Source organism: Sander vitreus, chromosome 21, assembly GCF_031162955.1.
Source record: "Sander vitreus isolate 19-12246 chromosome 21, sanVit1, whole genome shotgun sequence".
Taxonomy (NCBI): Eukaryota; Metazoa; Chordata; class Actinopteri; order Perciformes; family Percidae; genus Sander; species Sander vitreus.
In genome coordinates this window covers 28,388,423-28,405,809 of record NC_135875.1, presented here as the reverse complement: position 1 = coordinate 28,405,809, position 17,387 = coordinate 28,388,423, and the positions used below count along the sequence as shown (strand labels likewise).

Genomic DNA, 17,387 nt, shown 5'->3' with positions numbered 1-17,387 from the left:
CTCCATTCGCCGTGTTCGGAGGAAGAAGAAGGATGAGTACAACCCCAAGAACACCATCCCAACCGTGAAGCATGGAGGTGGTAACATCATTCTTTGGGGATGATTTTCTGCAAAGGGGATGGGACGACTGCACCGTATTGAGGGGAGGATGGATGGGGCCATGTATCACGAGATCTTGGCCAACAACCTCCTTCCCTCAGTAAGAGCATTGAAGATGGGTCGTGGCTGGGTCTTCCAGCATGACAACAACCCGAAACACACAGCCAGGGCAACTAAGGAGTGGCTTCGTAAGAAGCATCTCAAGGTCCTGGAGTGGCCTAACCAGTCTCCAGACCTGAACCCAATAGAAAATCTTTGGAGGGAGCTGAAAGTCCGTATTGCCCTGCGACTGCCCCGAAACCTGAAGGATCTGGAGAAGGTCTGTATGGAGGAGTGGGCCAAAATCCCTGCTGCAGTGTGTGCAAACCTGGTCAAGAACTACAGGAAACGTATGATCTCTGTAATTGCAAACAAAGGTTTCTGTACCAAATATTAAGTTCTGCTTTTCTGATGTATCAAATACTTGTCATACAATAAAATGCAAATTAATTACTTAAAAATCATACAATGTGATTTTCTGGATTTTTGTTTTAGATTCCGTCACTCACAGTTGAAGAGTACCTATGATAAAAATTACAAACCTCTACATGCTTTGTAAGTAGAAAAACCTGCAAAATCGGCAGTGTATCAAATACTTGTTCTCCCCACTGTATCTATGTCAATGAGCTAAAAGCAGAGAGTGAGAGTTAAAGAATCATCTCTGCTATAATTGATCTGGAATTTGTGAAAGGAGTTAATGTTTCATTCTACCTGATGAGTGTTGTTAAAATGTAAGTTCTAGGAACTCTCACTTCATGAACTTGCAAAGAGACATATTAGGGCCATGGGCTCACCATGGGTTCATATAATCACACTCATATGAACCAGATGAACCAGTCATATAGTCCTATAAACACAAAGCAAGATTTCTGTTGTCCTACTTGTATAGCCTATTGGCATGTATCTTATTTGTACAGCATATGGGTTATAATAGTTAGGAGGAAATGCTTATTGTTTGGGTAAAGCACAATAACAGTATAGTGTTTGTGATTACAATAGTTACTTTGGAGGCTATGTTAACATTTGGTTTCACACGGGACATGATCGCCAGTCTCACTTGTAAAAGTCCTGTGTTTGTTTGACCAATCTACCATCCCAACCTTCCTCCTTATGTGAAGTTTTGGTCTTTTAATACTAATCCCTACCGTTGACGCTCTTCATAATAGGTCATCTTACATTGCCGCGATCGACAGATTTTTCACGACAATTCAGATATGACCTGGGATATAACCCGGAGTGATGCATACCAATTACCTCATGTGCTGGAAATGGGCGGGGGGTTTATACGTCAAATTTAGTGAACAGCTAATGTCGTCGCACACTCCAGTCCAGCTGAACACCTGTGTTTTTGTAGACTGCTTGAATATCTCATTGTACAGTAGGCCATATATTACTAATGTTACATCACAATAATGAACACAGTTAACTTCAAAATTAAAAAAAGAACTGGTTTGGCCTGTAATATTATGATTATGCCTACTTTATTTAAAACATTTCAAGATCAAAAACAACCATAAGCAGACTGGGTTCCGAGGGTTTAATACTGTATAAAAACACAAAGATGTGCCAGCGTTGTCACGTGCATGACATATTCAGTGACCATTTTAACCTTTTAAGCACAGAGTAGAATGCAATATTTGTACTGCTGGACTGTGGTTGTAACATTTAGACAGCAGCATCAAATTTAGACATGAAAAAACTTGTTAAAAGTATGTAACAATTCTGTTCAGCAGGCGATAGCGTTTCTTCACTCTTCTCTCCGGATTAGTGAAAGCAGTATGTCCGAATATATTGTTGCACAGAATGCGATACAGTGTCTTGAATTTGTTTGTGACCAGTTTTTGTAAGCGGCTGATGTCTCTCTGATTCAATAATGTTAGCCTTAACCGTCTCCCTTTATCTACAGCCTAATTTCTTCCTCACCATGGATGGCTAGGAGCTCCGGCACCTCAAAATATTGCCACATTTCCATGTTGTTTAAATCATTGTTTACCTCAACCGTAGCTGAAAACATTCCTGGGCCCTGTAATAGGAAGCAATTTCAACATATCCAGAATATTTTTCTGTATTTGGCTTCACTAACCCTAACATCAGCAATCATGCTGAGTGTTCACACAACGGTGGTTTTCAACTCAATAAATCAACCAGGTTTTTCTAATGTAACCAAAGGGGTGGGGTTTGCAGCATGTGACCAATCAAGGAAAAGTCTACTGTCTAGCTATTAAACAAATATGGAGAGGTTAAACACATAATGCAGGCGAAAAACAATGCAGTTACCACTGCCAAATGCAGGAAAGACAGCTGACACTGTTAATGCGTAAATAGGTTTGAAATATCACTGTATATTGGAAAGTAGCAGCACACACCACTCCAAATTGAACAGTGCGCTTACAAAAGGAAAAAACAACTCAGGCACTCACTGTCTTAAACACACTTATTTATTGCAACAAAACAAATGCTTTTTCAGCTGAGACACATTCGTTTTTGCGCAGTATAAATTAAAAAAACTTATGTTTTCTTCTTTTAATAGTGTCCTTATTTATTGTGGGCAAAAACAAACACGTTTAAGATGAAAACATTTTGTTTGTTTGTCACAGTAAATAAGAGTATGAGTGCTGGAGTTTTGTTTCATTTATAATATCACCCATCTAGGACATAAGTAGATCAGACTATTGTTACAAACGCTAAACTAACCTGTGCTAGCCTAGCCGGTAACATTAATCCCCTTGTCTCCTTTTCACTGCGTGTTGTATTCAACATGAGAGTGAGACTAAGCTGGCCTGGATGAGCGCATGTCCTTTCTAATTCTAGAGGGGTTTGCGCTGTGTGTGTCACCCAGCCACTGATTCAATTTTCATTCCACATTCTGGGGCCGGGCCTGCTGGTGTCGACCACTGATCACATTCACTTGCACGTCAACAAGAGGTAGCTTTTGATCAATGTCTAAGAGCGAGTGAAGTTATGCCTTCAAGGATCCGCGTGAGCTGATGGTTCTCGAACAGTTTAAGCAGAGCCTGTCTAAGGTCATGCAGACCTATTTGAATGACTTGGATGTTCAAACTGTGTATACAGCTCTAATGAGTCCTCATTCTTAACTCTATTCAGGATTCAGGATTCTTGGCAGGACAAACCCAGTGGTCAGGTTAAAAAGACAGGAAAGTTTGAAAAACGCCCTGGTGATAAAAATGGTGGTGGGTGGTTGTCTGTGAACCCTCAAACTAATGGCCGACAAACTAAGTCTTCTTCATCAGTAGACATAATTTGCCATTATTGTCGAAAACCTGGTCACATCAAGTCCCGCTGTCCTGCTCTCCAGGGAAAAAAAGTCTCAGGAGAGGGTGGTTGTTCTGTACGTTGTACTCTTATTGGTTTGAACCCTGTTCACAAGCAAGTAAAAGCTATTGATGAAGCTTACTTGGAAATGTGATGGTTTCCTGTCTGAAGGCATGGTTGCAGTTGAAGAAGGGGTAACTGAGGCACCAGTTACAGTCCTTAGAGATACAGTGTCAGCTCAGTTGGTCATGGTAGCAGGTACTATCGATCTTCTTGAAACTGAACTTTCATATGAAGGTGAATATTGTGCAAAATGATCTGAATTTGAAGTCACAAAAAAGAAAAAAAAACACATGCGAGCTTGTAAAAAGAATCTGAATTTGTAAGTTAAAATTTGCACTCGTAGAACATTTTCTCACACCTGTATTCTGAGAAATACAAGTTTAAGTTAAAAATTGCACTTGAAAATGTTGACACACCTGTACAGGTGTTTTCTTACATCTCAAGCTAAAGCTGTTCCAGACCCCACTGCGAACCATGATGTAGTAGCCACTAGGCCTGCACAATAAATCGTTATAAAATTGTGATCTCAATTCACCCTGTTCACGATTTAATTTTTAAATGACTTTGATTTAAAAATAAAAAAAAAAATTAAATTTGTTTTGGGCATTTTCGCCCTTTATTTTAGTAGGACAGCTCTCACAAAGTTCCGGGCTTCACACTCAGCCAATGACAAAGCGCCTTTTAGTCACGTGTTTCACTCGTCGAGCGAGCACGGTAGTTCAGAAATAAACCAAATGGATATTGATGAAAACCCAGGTACTAGTGATGAGAATCAGCCAACCGCTCAGTCTCAAACCGAACTCATTCTGAAAAAAGGCTCGCATTCGGTGGTGTGGAAGTATTTTGGATTCAAGCAAGACGACGAGGGTCAGTCTGATGTGATTTGCAAGGCATGCTTTGCCCATGTTGCAGCACCGCAAGGTAACACCACGCATCTTTACCAGCACCTCAAACGTCACCACACAGTACAATATGATGAAGCCATACTAGGCAAGAGGTCTGAAAGATGTTTCAATTAGCCTATTTACAGCCATGTTCAGGGCCATATTCAGCACAGTGCATTAAACTTCTATTTTTGGTAACCTACTTGAATGGCCAGTTGAATGTTCATTCTATAAAAGGCAAGCAGTTAAAGAGTGTGCTAAGAAATCATTCTGTTTTTGATGCTGTACTTAAATTGGCAATTGACAAACTCCATTTTTCTAGTGACTGAAGCTGTAGCTGCAGCATGTTGATTGACATGTTTTAATTATGTAAAGACATGTTCAAGGAGTTCAGATATAGCCTGTATCAGGGCCATATTTAGTTCAATGTGTTATATGTCACTATTTTTGGTAGCCTACAGTACTTAAATACTGGCGTATGTACTTTATTTTCTTTATTCATTGAAGCCTCTGTGTTTACAGGCTTGTGGTGATACGCAATGTGCTATAGGTGCCAAAAAAAATCTATGTTTGGTACTGCCAATTTGTTTTGTTTTATCATGGTTCATGTGTGCAATAAACATTACACTTCATGAGAAAACAATTGTGACAGAGAATCGTGATATAAATTCTAAGCTAAAAAATTGTGATTCATATTTTTCCCCGAATCGTGCAGGCCTAGTAGACACAGAGCCAGCTGTAGAGGTGTTTAGATCAGAGGACCCACCCCCAGTTGACGTGGCCGACACGGCTGAGACAGACTAAACTTATAACACTATATATATATATATATATGTATATACACTATCATATTTGTGTACAACTTTTGGCTTACTTTCTAATGTTTTAAGTATAATAAGTACAATGCTTTAGTTCTTTAATCAGTCTCTGTTTATGGATATCTGTACACAAAAGTAAAATGGAATTAGTCTGTGGCACTGTAAGCCACAATTTCACTGCACAGTGTGCACTGGCAGCATACTGCTCAAGAAGCTGACACTGATAACACAACATAACTTGCTCCGGAGCAAACACAGAGTCAACCCTGGTTCAATCCTGGTTGAGCCCTCGTTGTAACTGATTCTGGTGATTGAAATTACTATGAGATTTTCTGCACAGAGGCTCCTTGTTCCAAACCCCCTGAGGCCTATTGGAACACTTTGAAGAACTAGTTACCAGTGTTCTGGTGTAATGCTTTGTCAATTTCATTATCTACATAACCTGGTCTAATTGTTCTCACCTATGGTGTATGTCAATTCAGGTACTTCTGTGAGAACACTTGCATATACTACACTGTGAACACTTAGTACCCACTTGTGTAGTGCGTACATTTCAACAGGGTAGTGTTGTCTCAAATCATGCACGGCCGTTATGCACTGACCAGAAATTACTCTTTTTCTTCTTTTTAATAGTAAATTGGCACCAGGAGCAATACTGCCACCTATTGTCGTCAGCCAAAATATATACTGGTTTGTTTTCACAATATCCGACCACAGTATAGTGGGACTTTGAAAAAAACAGTAGTATAACTCACATTGTTATAGTTTGATTTCACCGTTTCAATTGCAATGGCTGCAGCTTCCTCGTCCGCACTGCATTTTGCTATACTTTGTCAGTGTGAACATACTATGCACTCAAAATATCAAGAGTAAGTACGTTGTAAGCAAATTGACACAGCACCAGACTCACCCTAACTTCCCTTTGACTTATATAGACAGTGAGTCCCTGCTCTCAATACTCCTGGCCTACTTTGTCATTGTTGAGTTATGGTGAGAAGGCAGAGAATGAACTCCATGTGATATGCCTGGCTTGTCGGACAAGAAGCCAGCATATTAGATGCGCATTGCTTGTTTGGGAATGTTTACTGCAGGACAGGAATTACGTCCCTTGACTTCTTCCTTGTCGCTCTTACCAGACCTTCCTAGCTTGCGCTAGCTAGCTAGCAAGGTGCAACCGAACGCTACACAAGACATTTTTAGTCAACCAAAATTCATCCTTCTGACATTTAGTTACCACATTTAGATATGTTCATTGCTCTTCACTCTAATGAAAATTGTCTGCTTTCTTTTCTTTATCCTGTTCTAGGGAATGGGATGCAACTGATAGAATGAATATAAACAAGAGCTGTTAAGGGTGAATGGTCTTAATGAGTCTTATGTAAGGAAACAGTAGCTGGTTTCCTAAAAGACAATGGAGCGGACTGCTATCTTGTTAACTATACGTCCTTCTCCGTGTTACCTTTCAATGATCATGCTGGGTATCCTAAGAACCTTAAAATCCCAAATACACATTTGTTAATACATTTTGCAGTTAAATAACCAGTAATCACTGCATAAGAATTACATTAATTTCTTGTTACTTTCTGTTGTCCAGCATGAGTATGTCATCAAGTCAAAATAATGCAGTTTAGGGTGATGGGAAAATATATGATTATGCAACCTAAGGTTTTTCTCTGTGTAAAAATGCCAAAGAAATGGTACAGTTGTTCAGTGTCGGTGTCTTTCTATATTCTCTCTCAAGGATGATCACTGCCAGAATAGGTTGCCACAGCTGATGATGCTGCCATATGCAGAGCCAAACCTGTCTGCCAACACTGGAAACTGGAGAAAGCTTTGATTACTATGTGATATTTTTTATTGTTAACATGAAAAAACATGTTTCACATTGGTTTTAATTATTTTGTGCAGCATGTACAGAGATGAGAAATGTAATATTTTGTTAGTTGTAATAACATAAATGGGAAGTCATTTATCATTTAAAATGTTTTTATTCAAAGAAAATATAAAAACAAAGGGTACTTTGTAATTCCTCCTGGGAATAATAAAAAAGGAAAACTATGTAAATTGTAATAAATAACTTAAAAGTACATTTAAATTATTTATTTATTGCACCCTGCTAGTTTTGATGAGTGAAATTGCCGCACGGTGGCATACAGTAAGGGCTCCCAAACTCACTTTTACGTTTGCTCTCGTGTTAATTACTACAGCAACGAGAGTTCGCCGCCTAACAGGAAATGTAATTGTCAGTCGCTATGAGTTGCTTGCACATTTATGTTTTTTTTCTGGGTGAGGACGGGCTGTGCAATCAGATGGCAAGTTTTGTGTTGACTGTTGAACTGAAAGACGTAGTGCACACGGGAAAAATGTCAAATAGACAAATACAAATGCTGAGGGGACTTATTGTTGTTCTTTCATTACGCAAAATGTTTACCATTTAGTTTACTTGCCAAAATAAAAGTGCTAAAATTGATTACAATGTTTCATGCCTTTTAGGTTTTATTCATTGTGTGTGTTACGTACATTCAGTAAGGTTAATGTTTCTGTGATGTATCTTGTCTTGAGTTTTTGGGAGAGGTCTTCAAGCTTTTAGCTTCCTGCTCTAACCAGACATTAGCAGCATGAAGGTCATTAACAAAACCAAAGATGTTGCCCCAACATCATGGCCACACATGGTGGAGGTGGTTTTCATTCAACTATTCAACCTAATCTTTAACCCACTCACTAAAAGGGGAAAGATGGCATGGCAAGTTTGATTGATTACAGCTGTCAAATTTACAGAAGCATATATAGAAGCAGCGGTAACATTGTGAGGGTAATGAGGCTCATGTTACACTTGTTACCAAAGGTTTTATGTTATTAGATGCGCATTGCTTGTTTGGGAATGTTTACTGCAGGACAGGAATTACGTCCCTTGACTTCTTCCTTGTCGCTCTTACCAGACCTTCCTAGCTTGCGCTAGCTAGCTAGCAAGGTGCAACCGAACGCTACACAAGACATTTTTAGTCAACCAAAATGTTACAACTAACTTTGATGAAGTAAAACACTGTGGAATTGTCAAAGTTTAAGACGAAAACAGAGACGTCCAAAATGCCATGGTTAGTATCGCCAGCCCTAATTCTGCTTGCTACCACGGCAACCTGTCAATCACAAGGTAGCCCTGCCCTAAAGCATACCCTGCTTTATAGTTTTTACTTTACTTTATTTTGCTACGCATTAGAAAGAATGCAGGTTTAAGGTACTTTTTAGACCAGGGAGTCACGTTCGTCCACTTCTTTTATACAGTCTGTGATCATAACACATATTTCCATGATGCAATTCTCTCTGTGCAATATGTTTTGACTCAGTGGACGTCAATTTTTTTTTAAATTTTAAAACAGTATTTCCCATCCTTTCCCAGCCTGTCACTCCCTCTCTACTACTCAATGTCTCCCATAGCTCCATGCTGTAAGATGCTATAAGATTGCTAACGTTAGCCAACACATTTATGAAAAATACACATTTGAATAGTCATTTCAGCATTCAATCAGTATTGATTGCTTTACTTTTGGAATTATATTTGACTTCCGAAATTCGTTTCAACAGCAAAAGTGTGTACTGAGAGTATATCTGCATACAATGTATTACTTCTTCTTGGCAGCGATTCATTGTATGTCACAATGCTTTGCAGACTGCTAAGGTGTAAAAGCTGCCTGCAGGCAAGTGTCATTGATTCAGGTTCGTAATTACTTTTAGACAGAAGGAAAGAGAGCTGTGAAGACAGTGAGAGGAGTGGAGGACTGCAAGATGAGGGCAGGGGACAAACACAGTCAGCTGGAAAATAATGTGTGTGAGAGAGTGTGCATGAATGTGTGGTTACAGTGCACTTACCTTGGAGCCTCGCTCATTAAAAATAATCTCCACGTCTAAAATCTTGCCAAATTGCTGTGAAAGACAGGGAGGGAGAAGGAGGGCAGGGGATGAAGAGAAAAGAAGGGGAAGGAAATAATTAGAACATGATGACCTGCACTGTTCTCTCATACTCTAAAATAAAAAAAACACTAAAAAGATCAAGCAGTTAAGGCTCCAAATTAACAAACCCCTCTTCACCCAACAAGAAGATTATTAAAATATCCATTTGCACTTAATGCTATTCAGTGCTGTGTTTGCTCTGTCATGGTAATAAAATAATGTGTGTGTGTGTGTGTGTGTGTGTGTGTGTGTGTGTGTGTGTGTGTGTGTGTGTGGGCGTTTGAGTGTGCATGTATGTGTAGGGGACTAGGTCTATGCAATGTTTAGCATTTGTGCCTCCTTCCTGAGCGAACAATTGTATATGTTGAGCACAGAGACATATATTTTGCAAGCACATGCATTACATTTTGAAAATAAATCATACACAAGCAAAAAATCATTTTGTTTGAGCAAACAAAAATCTTTTCCATGCTTAATAAATGTATTTGCATGTTTGCTATTATCAATATTAATGTGCAATAATACTCATCTGCCCTCTCAAAAACGCTGTTGTGCTCCGGTCATGTCTCCCTCCTCTCAACCTCTGCACTCAACTCTGACACAAACTTGCTCAACTTGTCAGCGGTACAACTGTGCCACAAAATTACAATCGGAGAATTAAAGAAGGTGAACTCGGATTGGCTGTTTGTCTCCAATTAGATCGCTAGTAGCAGGAAACACAAATCTACGGGGGAACAGTAGTTCACAAGTAGTGATTTCCCAGCTTAACTAATTAAAATAATAATTGAAATTATGATTGAATTATCAGCTGAAACAGCTCAACACAGATGTTTAAACAGATCGCCAAGTAATAGGCCTAGAATTTCTGACCAAACCTAAATGTTTACAGTTCAATTGTATGAAAAAGTAAGAATATCCACTTTAATATAATGAATAGTGTTATACATTTGGAACGCATTGGGAATTGATATAAGGGTATGCAAGTTCATCTGACAAGGCTGTGGGGAAGCCTCAGACCAGAAAGGTTGGAAAGCACTGATCTACAGTATTTTATGTTATTAACCTACCGATATATTGCAGAAATGCCTTAATAGTTGTGTGTATCATAACACCATTGTGTTTTGTGAATTACAATAACATATCTCCTTGTGTGACTAACGTTAGTTTGACTCATTGTTCACAGGCAATCTAACGTTAGCCCATGGATAAAGTCTATGCAGCCAACATGTCATCCTAACACACCTAAAATGTCACAATACAGCTACATATAAGTAGTTTGTAATACTGGTTACATAGTTATCGTGTTTTATTAACCTTTATTATGTTTGTCTACATATTATTAGCTTGCAAAATAGCTATCCGTTGCTAATGCTAATGTTAGCTGAGTTATGTCAAAAAGCAGTAGCTAACTACTGCCAAGACATGGTTTCATTTTAAAAACATTTAAAAAATAAATGAGGATATACTAATGTTACTATGCACAGTGCAAACACATTAAAGTTACAACACTTCACAAGTCTTATAACAACTCTTTGGTCTTCAGGGAAACCATATTTTGAAAGTAACGTTAGTTTAGCTAACTAACGTTACTTTGTGTGGTTTTTGAGATAAATTAGCTAACATTAGCGTTAGCAACAGATAGCTACTTCGCAAGCTAATATATCAACAGAATAAAGGTTAACAAAACATGGTAACTATGTAACCAAAATATTACAAACTACTTACATGTGGTTGTAGTGTGACATTCAGGTATTGCTGTTCAGTCTCACATTGCCAGCCCTATCTCCACTCGTGCGAAGAACTCTCCACTCGTGCGAAGAACTCTTCACATAACATGTCGGCTGCATAGACCGTATGCACTAGAGCTGTTGAAATGAATTCCGAAAGTCAAATATAATTTGAATAGTAAAAAAAATCAATACTATTCGAATGTGATTTATTTTATAAATAGGTTGGCTAACGTTAGCTAATCTCCCTCTTCTCATGTCACGTCTGATGAACAATAGGTTACGGGAGTGAGAAGCACACGGCATTGTGAGCTAATGTTACGTACCAAGTAACGTTAGTACAGGGGGAGTTAAAGGCTGCGGCTGGAAATCAGAAGAAGGATGAGAAAAAGTTTTAACATGACTTTAAAATCGTCATCCACCGAGCCAAAATGCTTATGTTAGTGATGGAGACAGCTAAAGTTAATGTTAGCTGTCCTACAGCTGTTAGAGTTAGCTTAGCTGGGAGCTTCATGGAGACAGCTAAAGTTAATGTTAGCTGCCCTACAGCTGTCAGAGTTAGCTCCAACTTCGTATATTACCTTCTAACAGCTGTATTCTCAGTAAGGTGACAATCTGCAAACACAGGTTGCTTTTAAATCACTAAAATAGTAGCGACAGCACCGTTTGGCTTAGTTATCAATGCCGTTAGCATTGTGGCTAACACTGTTGTTACTTAGTTTTTGAAATTTGAATGGTATTAAAGAGGAAGACTGACAGCTCTAGTATGTATGTATATCCACCTCTGTGCTAATGTTAGATTGCTTGTGAAGGATGAGTCAAAGTAACGTTAGTCACACAAGGATATATAAGTCAAACAAAACAACAGCATTATAACATGCACAAATATTAAGATTTGTTTCCTGCTACTAGCGCTCTAATTGGAGACGAACAGCTAATCAGAATTGATCTTCTTTAATTCTCAGAATGGTTGATTTTCTGGCACAATTGTAACGCTGGCAAGTTGAGCAAGTTTATGTCAGAGTTGAGTGTAGAGGTTGAGAGGAGGGAGACATGAGCACAACAGCGTCTGCCTGCGTGCAGAGCAGAGTGCAAATAGTATTATTGCACGTTAAATATGGATAATAGCAAACATGCAAATATATTTATTAAGCATGGAAAGATTTTTGTCTGCTCAAATAACATAATTTTTTGCTTGTGTATAATTTCTCTTCAAAATGTAATGTATTTGTGTTGCAAAATATATGTCTCTGTGCTCAAAATATACAATTTGTTCTCTCAGAAGCGAGGCACAAATATTACACCATAATCAAGGCCTATGCCATGTATTTGTTTATCTGCTTGTGATGCAGACCATTGTAGTAATTACCTACCATCGTAGCAATTACCTGCCAGAGCCCTGTCTCCCGAGTCTAAACATGCAGTTGGTGACTATTGGTTCTATTCTAATCTAGCTCTTAATGGTCTGGATTGACTCCATGAGTCATTTTAATTGGCTAATTACTGTAGAGTGAGACTTGGTGCTAGTGGCCACGCCTTCCAGCAAATTGATGTTGGTGGTGAATGTGTAGCAGTCATATATTATTTAACCCTTGTATGTTGTTCATATTTTTGTTACACAGCCAGTGTTCCCGGGTCTGGTGGACCGGCCACATTATTAGGCTTTTAAATCAATACAGCCATAACAATTTATGTAACAGATGTTTACTTTAGCTAAATTACCAATGATATATACATCATTTATGGTTCGTATTTGCCATTTTCCCCTGTGAGATCACATTTATGATCATATGATCATTTTTGTTTTCTGTGAGAAAACAAGAAAATTCAATTATAAAAAAGGTAAAAAATAGAAACAAGATTTTTTATCATTATTGGTGCTTATTTCTTAGAACTTAATTAGAATAGGTGAAAGTGCTTGAAATTTAACAATTTTGTAACTTTGTGTGGGAATAGCAGGTGCAGAAAGACAACATTCCCGGACACAGACACCTACCCTCAGACAGACAGACGCACAGACACACATAAAGACGCACAGACACATAGACACACACACAGACCACTAGCGGCGCCAGGATTTTGATTGTAGGTGGGCCTCCAGAAAACTGGATTGGCCAGTTAAAATAAGCCAAAAAAAACGGGTTCCCCTTCATCTCCGTTTCAGCACTTTTCTTCGGTGTGGCTCTTGTGTCGCTGTCCTCAGCTCAGTGCTGAAGCGGACAAAGACATACACCTTGGCAGTAAGCCTAACTTCATTTATCTCTTTTGAACGTTCATTACACAAAAAGACTGAAACGGAATTATTACAGCCAGACACTATCGTTTACAGCCGCTTTCTGACCGGAGGGATTTTTGCAGTTCCTAGAACATAAAATTCGTAGAACCCTTTTTTTCTCGTGTTCCGACTGGACCAATTTGGGGATTTATAAGTCCCTCTGGCCGCAGTTCCTATAACTTTTTCAGCTCCTACTTCAGGGCAGGGTCTTTTCTCTTTTCCCTTTTCAGCATATGAACCTAGGTCAACGAGGGTCGGGTTTCCGGTACAGACAGACCAACAACAGGACAATTTTCGCCATCTTATTCATCACTAATTTCACTTCTGACAACGTTTTAGGCAAGAAATTAACTGTTTAGATTTCGAATATAGGCAGTCTTGCGAAAATTGATGCCGAATTGACAATTTGCTTCAAAGTTTTCGGAGCTCCATGAAGTGAGGCGACAGCCAGCAGGTGCCTGCCCTGGCCACCAGCTCGTCGCTGGGCCAGTCATGCTCAGAGACCGCGAGGTAAGCTGGAGGTCCAGAGACCCCGCTGTAAGCTGGAGGTCTCTCAGACCGCTCTCGTAAATAAGAGGCTTTTATTTCGCCGTTTCACCGTTCGTTTATTTAAATATCACAACACATGTCCATCATGGTCCAATCATGTCTTTTCGGAGTTAAACTCCATAAGCGTGTCCTGCGGCTGGCCGGCCGTCTCACACACATACACACACACACAGAGCAAACACAGCGGGGGAGAGAGAGATACCCGTTTCTCTTCGGGAGACTTGTTTAAATTATGACAAATATGCTATATACATTAGATTTAGTATTTAGTTCATACTTTTTTTTGGTGTATTTGTTTTCTGATTTTAACGCTATAAAGACCGTTGCCGTGCTTGCATCACTCCCTTACCCCTCCTACCAGTCCCTATGGCCACTTGGCCAGTGCGAATGCAATTGGAAAAAACGGTTTTAGGGGAGAGTAGATCTGTTTAGAAGTGGCCCACCCGGGCCCAATGGTAGCACCACGGGTGACCCAGACACACACACAGCAGGCCCAGTTAGGAGGAGGACACAATTAAGTTTCATAGCACCTACAATTATTACACTGTAATAATTACACTCGGGTCCAGTAGACCCGGACACCTCATATGTAATAGTTATGTGTGGGGGGTGTACCGTGTGCATTCATTGAAAATAAGTTATGTTTTCTGTTCTTCACAGAAAATTAGCCAAGGCCAATGAGTTTGAGTTAGAAGAAATAATAAATAGCATAATTTTTCAAATGAAAACAGGTCCCACAGACCCGAACACCATATAAGGGTTAAGTAAGTTATTTAAATAAGATCAGACCTGGCCTTAAAACATGGGAAACAATCCAGCAGCTGCTGTGAGGACAAGTCCCCTACAGTAGACCAGGACCACAGGGTGATGGTAGTGTTTGTTAACTGTTTAAAAGTGCATCCTGCCTCTCTTTGGTAGCAAACATGGTGAGATAAAGGGATAATGTAAGCTCATTTATAATGCTTTTAATACTCTATATGGTGTTAGTTTAAATAATTGTACATTAAAAATGTGTTAATTTTTTTTTAATGCTTTTAAATATGGGTAGAAATGTATGATAAAAATGTTAAAACTGGATTTTAAAATGTAGTTAAATATGACAAAAATATATATTTCATATGAAAATATGATTGTAAAAAAAACTGTTAAAGTTCATAAGGTATCAAGTTAAGAAATGTTACAGCAGTGGGCATTATGTTTATTTTTTTATGTAAGGAAAACGGTTATTTTGAGTTGGAATGTTACAGATACATGTAATCTTCCGCCACTGCTCTCTGTCTGCGTTGTGGACTGCGCTGCTGTCTATCAGAATTAAATTGAGACAGTTTCATAACCTTTAAAAACGTCTCGTAGTAGTGTTAAATGCTTTTCCCCGTGTTTTGGTACAGTTTGTCTAACACCTGATGCGAGCTGCACATTAGTACGCATGACAACCAAAGTTTTGAGTGCTTTAGCGGCATTGCCCTGACTCCCTGAATACACTACTGTAGGCCTATAGGCTATTCAACATCAATGACAATTTTTTTTATCAATATTTGAAAAATAGAAAATATAATGTTTTGTATTCATAACACTGTTGTATTATTGTACAAATCAGCTACATCAGTTATAGCAGTTACCTTATGTAAGTCACTCCTACATTTTTCAACTGAGGAGCAAAATATGCTCCTTGGGAAATAAATATATGTTATGCCCTGTTCGTACTAATCAAATGAACTGGACGATGTGGTCAATGTAGTTGGATGCAGAAGCCCCCTTACTGCATTATATTCAATTATATTTAAAATTTTGAATTGTTACCAGCCACCAGATTTTGGCATTTTCCTTGACATAAATACTTTTTAACCATAAATTTGTGCCTGAAAATGTATTAGATTGCAGGAAATTAAGTCTTTGACGCTCAAAATTTCTTTAACTTTTTTGGACTTTGGTGTAGTGATTTCACCATGTTATCATATTGATGACCAAAACAATGAAAATTAAAGCCGCAAGCAGCGTTGAACAGGCCCACGCCCCTCCCAGCACGTTGGGGGTGCTGGCAGGAGGCCAGGGCGATTTACTTCAAATGTTGCCCACGGCCTCAGCGGAGCATGGGGAACAGCTGTGCCGAGTTTCCTCTGATTCAGAATAAATGTTGCCAAGAATCGCAACTCCTCTTGTTTGACTGCCACCTTTACGAAGTTGCTCCTTTATAACTTGGACATTTTTTTAACTATCAAAATTCTTTTGATAACTTTTTGTCATGAGGGTCGACCGAGGATACATTCAACATTTCATGTAGATCGGATTAATGCTCCAGGAGGAGTTAGAAAAAGTAGGTTTTGCATGCATTGCGATTTGGCTAATTAATTTGGTAACAGTGTACCGTGGACGGCACACTTCGTCGCGGAGGCGGCGCTGTTACCTCCACTCATTCCACACATTAAATCTTCAAAATATACGGTCATGCGACACAACAGTTGAAAGCTTAGACTCTCATGATTGACAGGGACTGTTATAATGCATAGCACACCCTGAACAATTTATAATTACTTATTTCTATATATTTATGTAAATAGTTATTTCAAGTTTGTGTGTGATGTGTGTGTTTTGGAAGTTTTGTATTTTTGCACTTTTTTTGTCTTTTTGCTTTGCACTTTCCAAATGGACCTAAGAAAAACGCACAGACCTACCTGTAGAAAAAAAATCATATAAAATCCATGTTTGAGTCTTTTGGCTTCAATCTTTTGTAGTAAGCTGAGACATGTGGCTCTGGTCTTGTGTTGTCTGTATCTCACCTAGATGTGTTTACAGCAGTGAGTTTTAGTCGGTTTACAGATGTATGACTTGGACGGAAAAAAAACTCCATTCTAGCCTCTGTAACTCTGTGTCAGAAAGGCCTAGAATCACCCTGAGTGTTTTAAAATATGTTTTAATAATGGACAAAAAGTTGGGCCTTTTTATTTTGAATGAAAGTCAAATTACATTTTGTTTGTTTTTCCTTTCTGTTTCTTAAAGGAGACATGTACTAACTTAGTTCACAATAGTAACACTAGAAAAAAATGATGAAGTCATTTTAAGGTATATTTGATTTCCAAATGAATTATTTTCAGTGTAAAGTAGCAACAGCTTCAGTATAAATAAATATCACTATCAAAAATCCAGATCAGTAAAAGCTCAGTTTGAGCCTCAGCTGTTGGAGCAGCTGGGATGATCTCATTGCTAAGTGAAGCAACACTAACCTTCCAGGCAGTATGGTAATGCTCAGCCTTGTGCTCCCTATAACTAGACCTTGAATCAAGTTTATTTCAATAAATAAATAAACATGGGGCAGGCAGCAGAGCAAAGGCAAGGTCACTGCACCAGCCCTGAATATGAAGGAAGTCCACCAGCAAAACACACGTTACATATACTATCGTTACCAGTGGTGGAAATTTGGGGGAATGCTTTGGAATGCCGTTCCAGGAGTAAAAGTTGGGAAGGAACGGCGTTTCTTTTCAGTTTCAAAAATAGAGTCAATGTTTTTTTATTTGGTTAAATCGTTTATAGCCATTTTACCATAGATATCTATGCATTTTGCAGTGTTTCTGAATTAAATATTTATTTTCTGAGTGCACTTGAACAGAGCACAAAAGCTTGCCAGCGTTGCTGGATGTTTTCAGACATAACAGACCACCTGGCGACGATTAAGATCCAGGTTGCTTTCAAATTTCTTTAAAATTCAGTGGTGTCT

General features: G+C 38.8%; 1 protein-coding gene across 3 annotated transcripts in view; it reads right to left on the bottom strand.

Moving 5' to 3' along the window:
* The window catches only part of LOC144536574 (RNA binding protein fox-1 homolog 3-like), a 790,727-nt gene that overhangs the window by 59,065 nt on the left and 714,275 nt on the right, over positions 1–17,387 (bottom strand). For all 3 annotated transcript variants that reach the window (XM_078279785.1, XM_078279787.1, XM_078279786.1), the window contains one exon: positions 9,044–9,097. In XM_078279785.1, the coding sequence (XP_078135911.1) occupies positions 9,044–9,097 (54 nt within the window). The remainder of the gene's footprint in view (positions 1–9,043; positions 9,098–17,387) is intronic.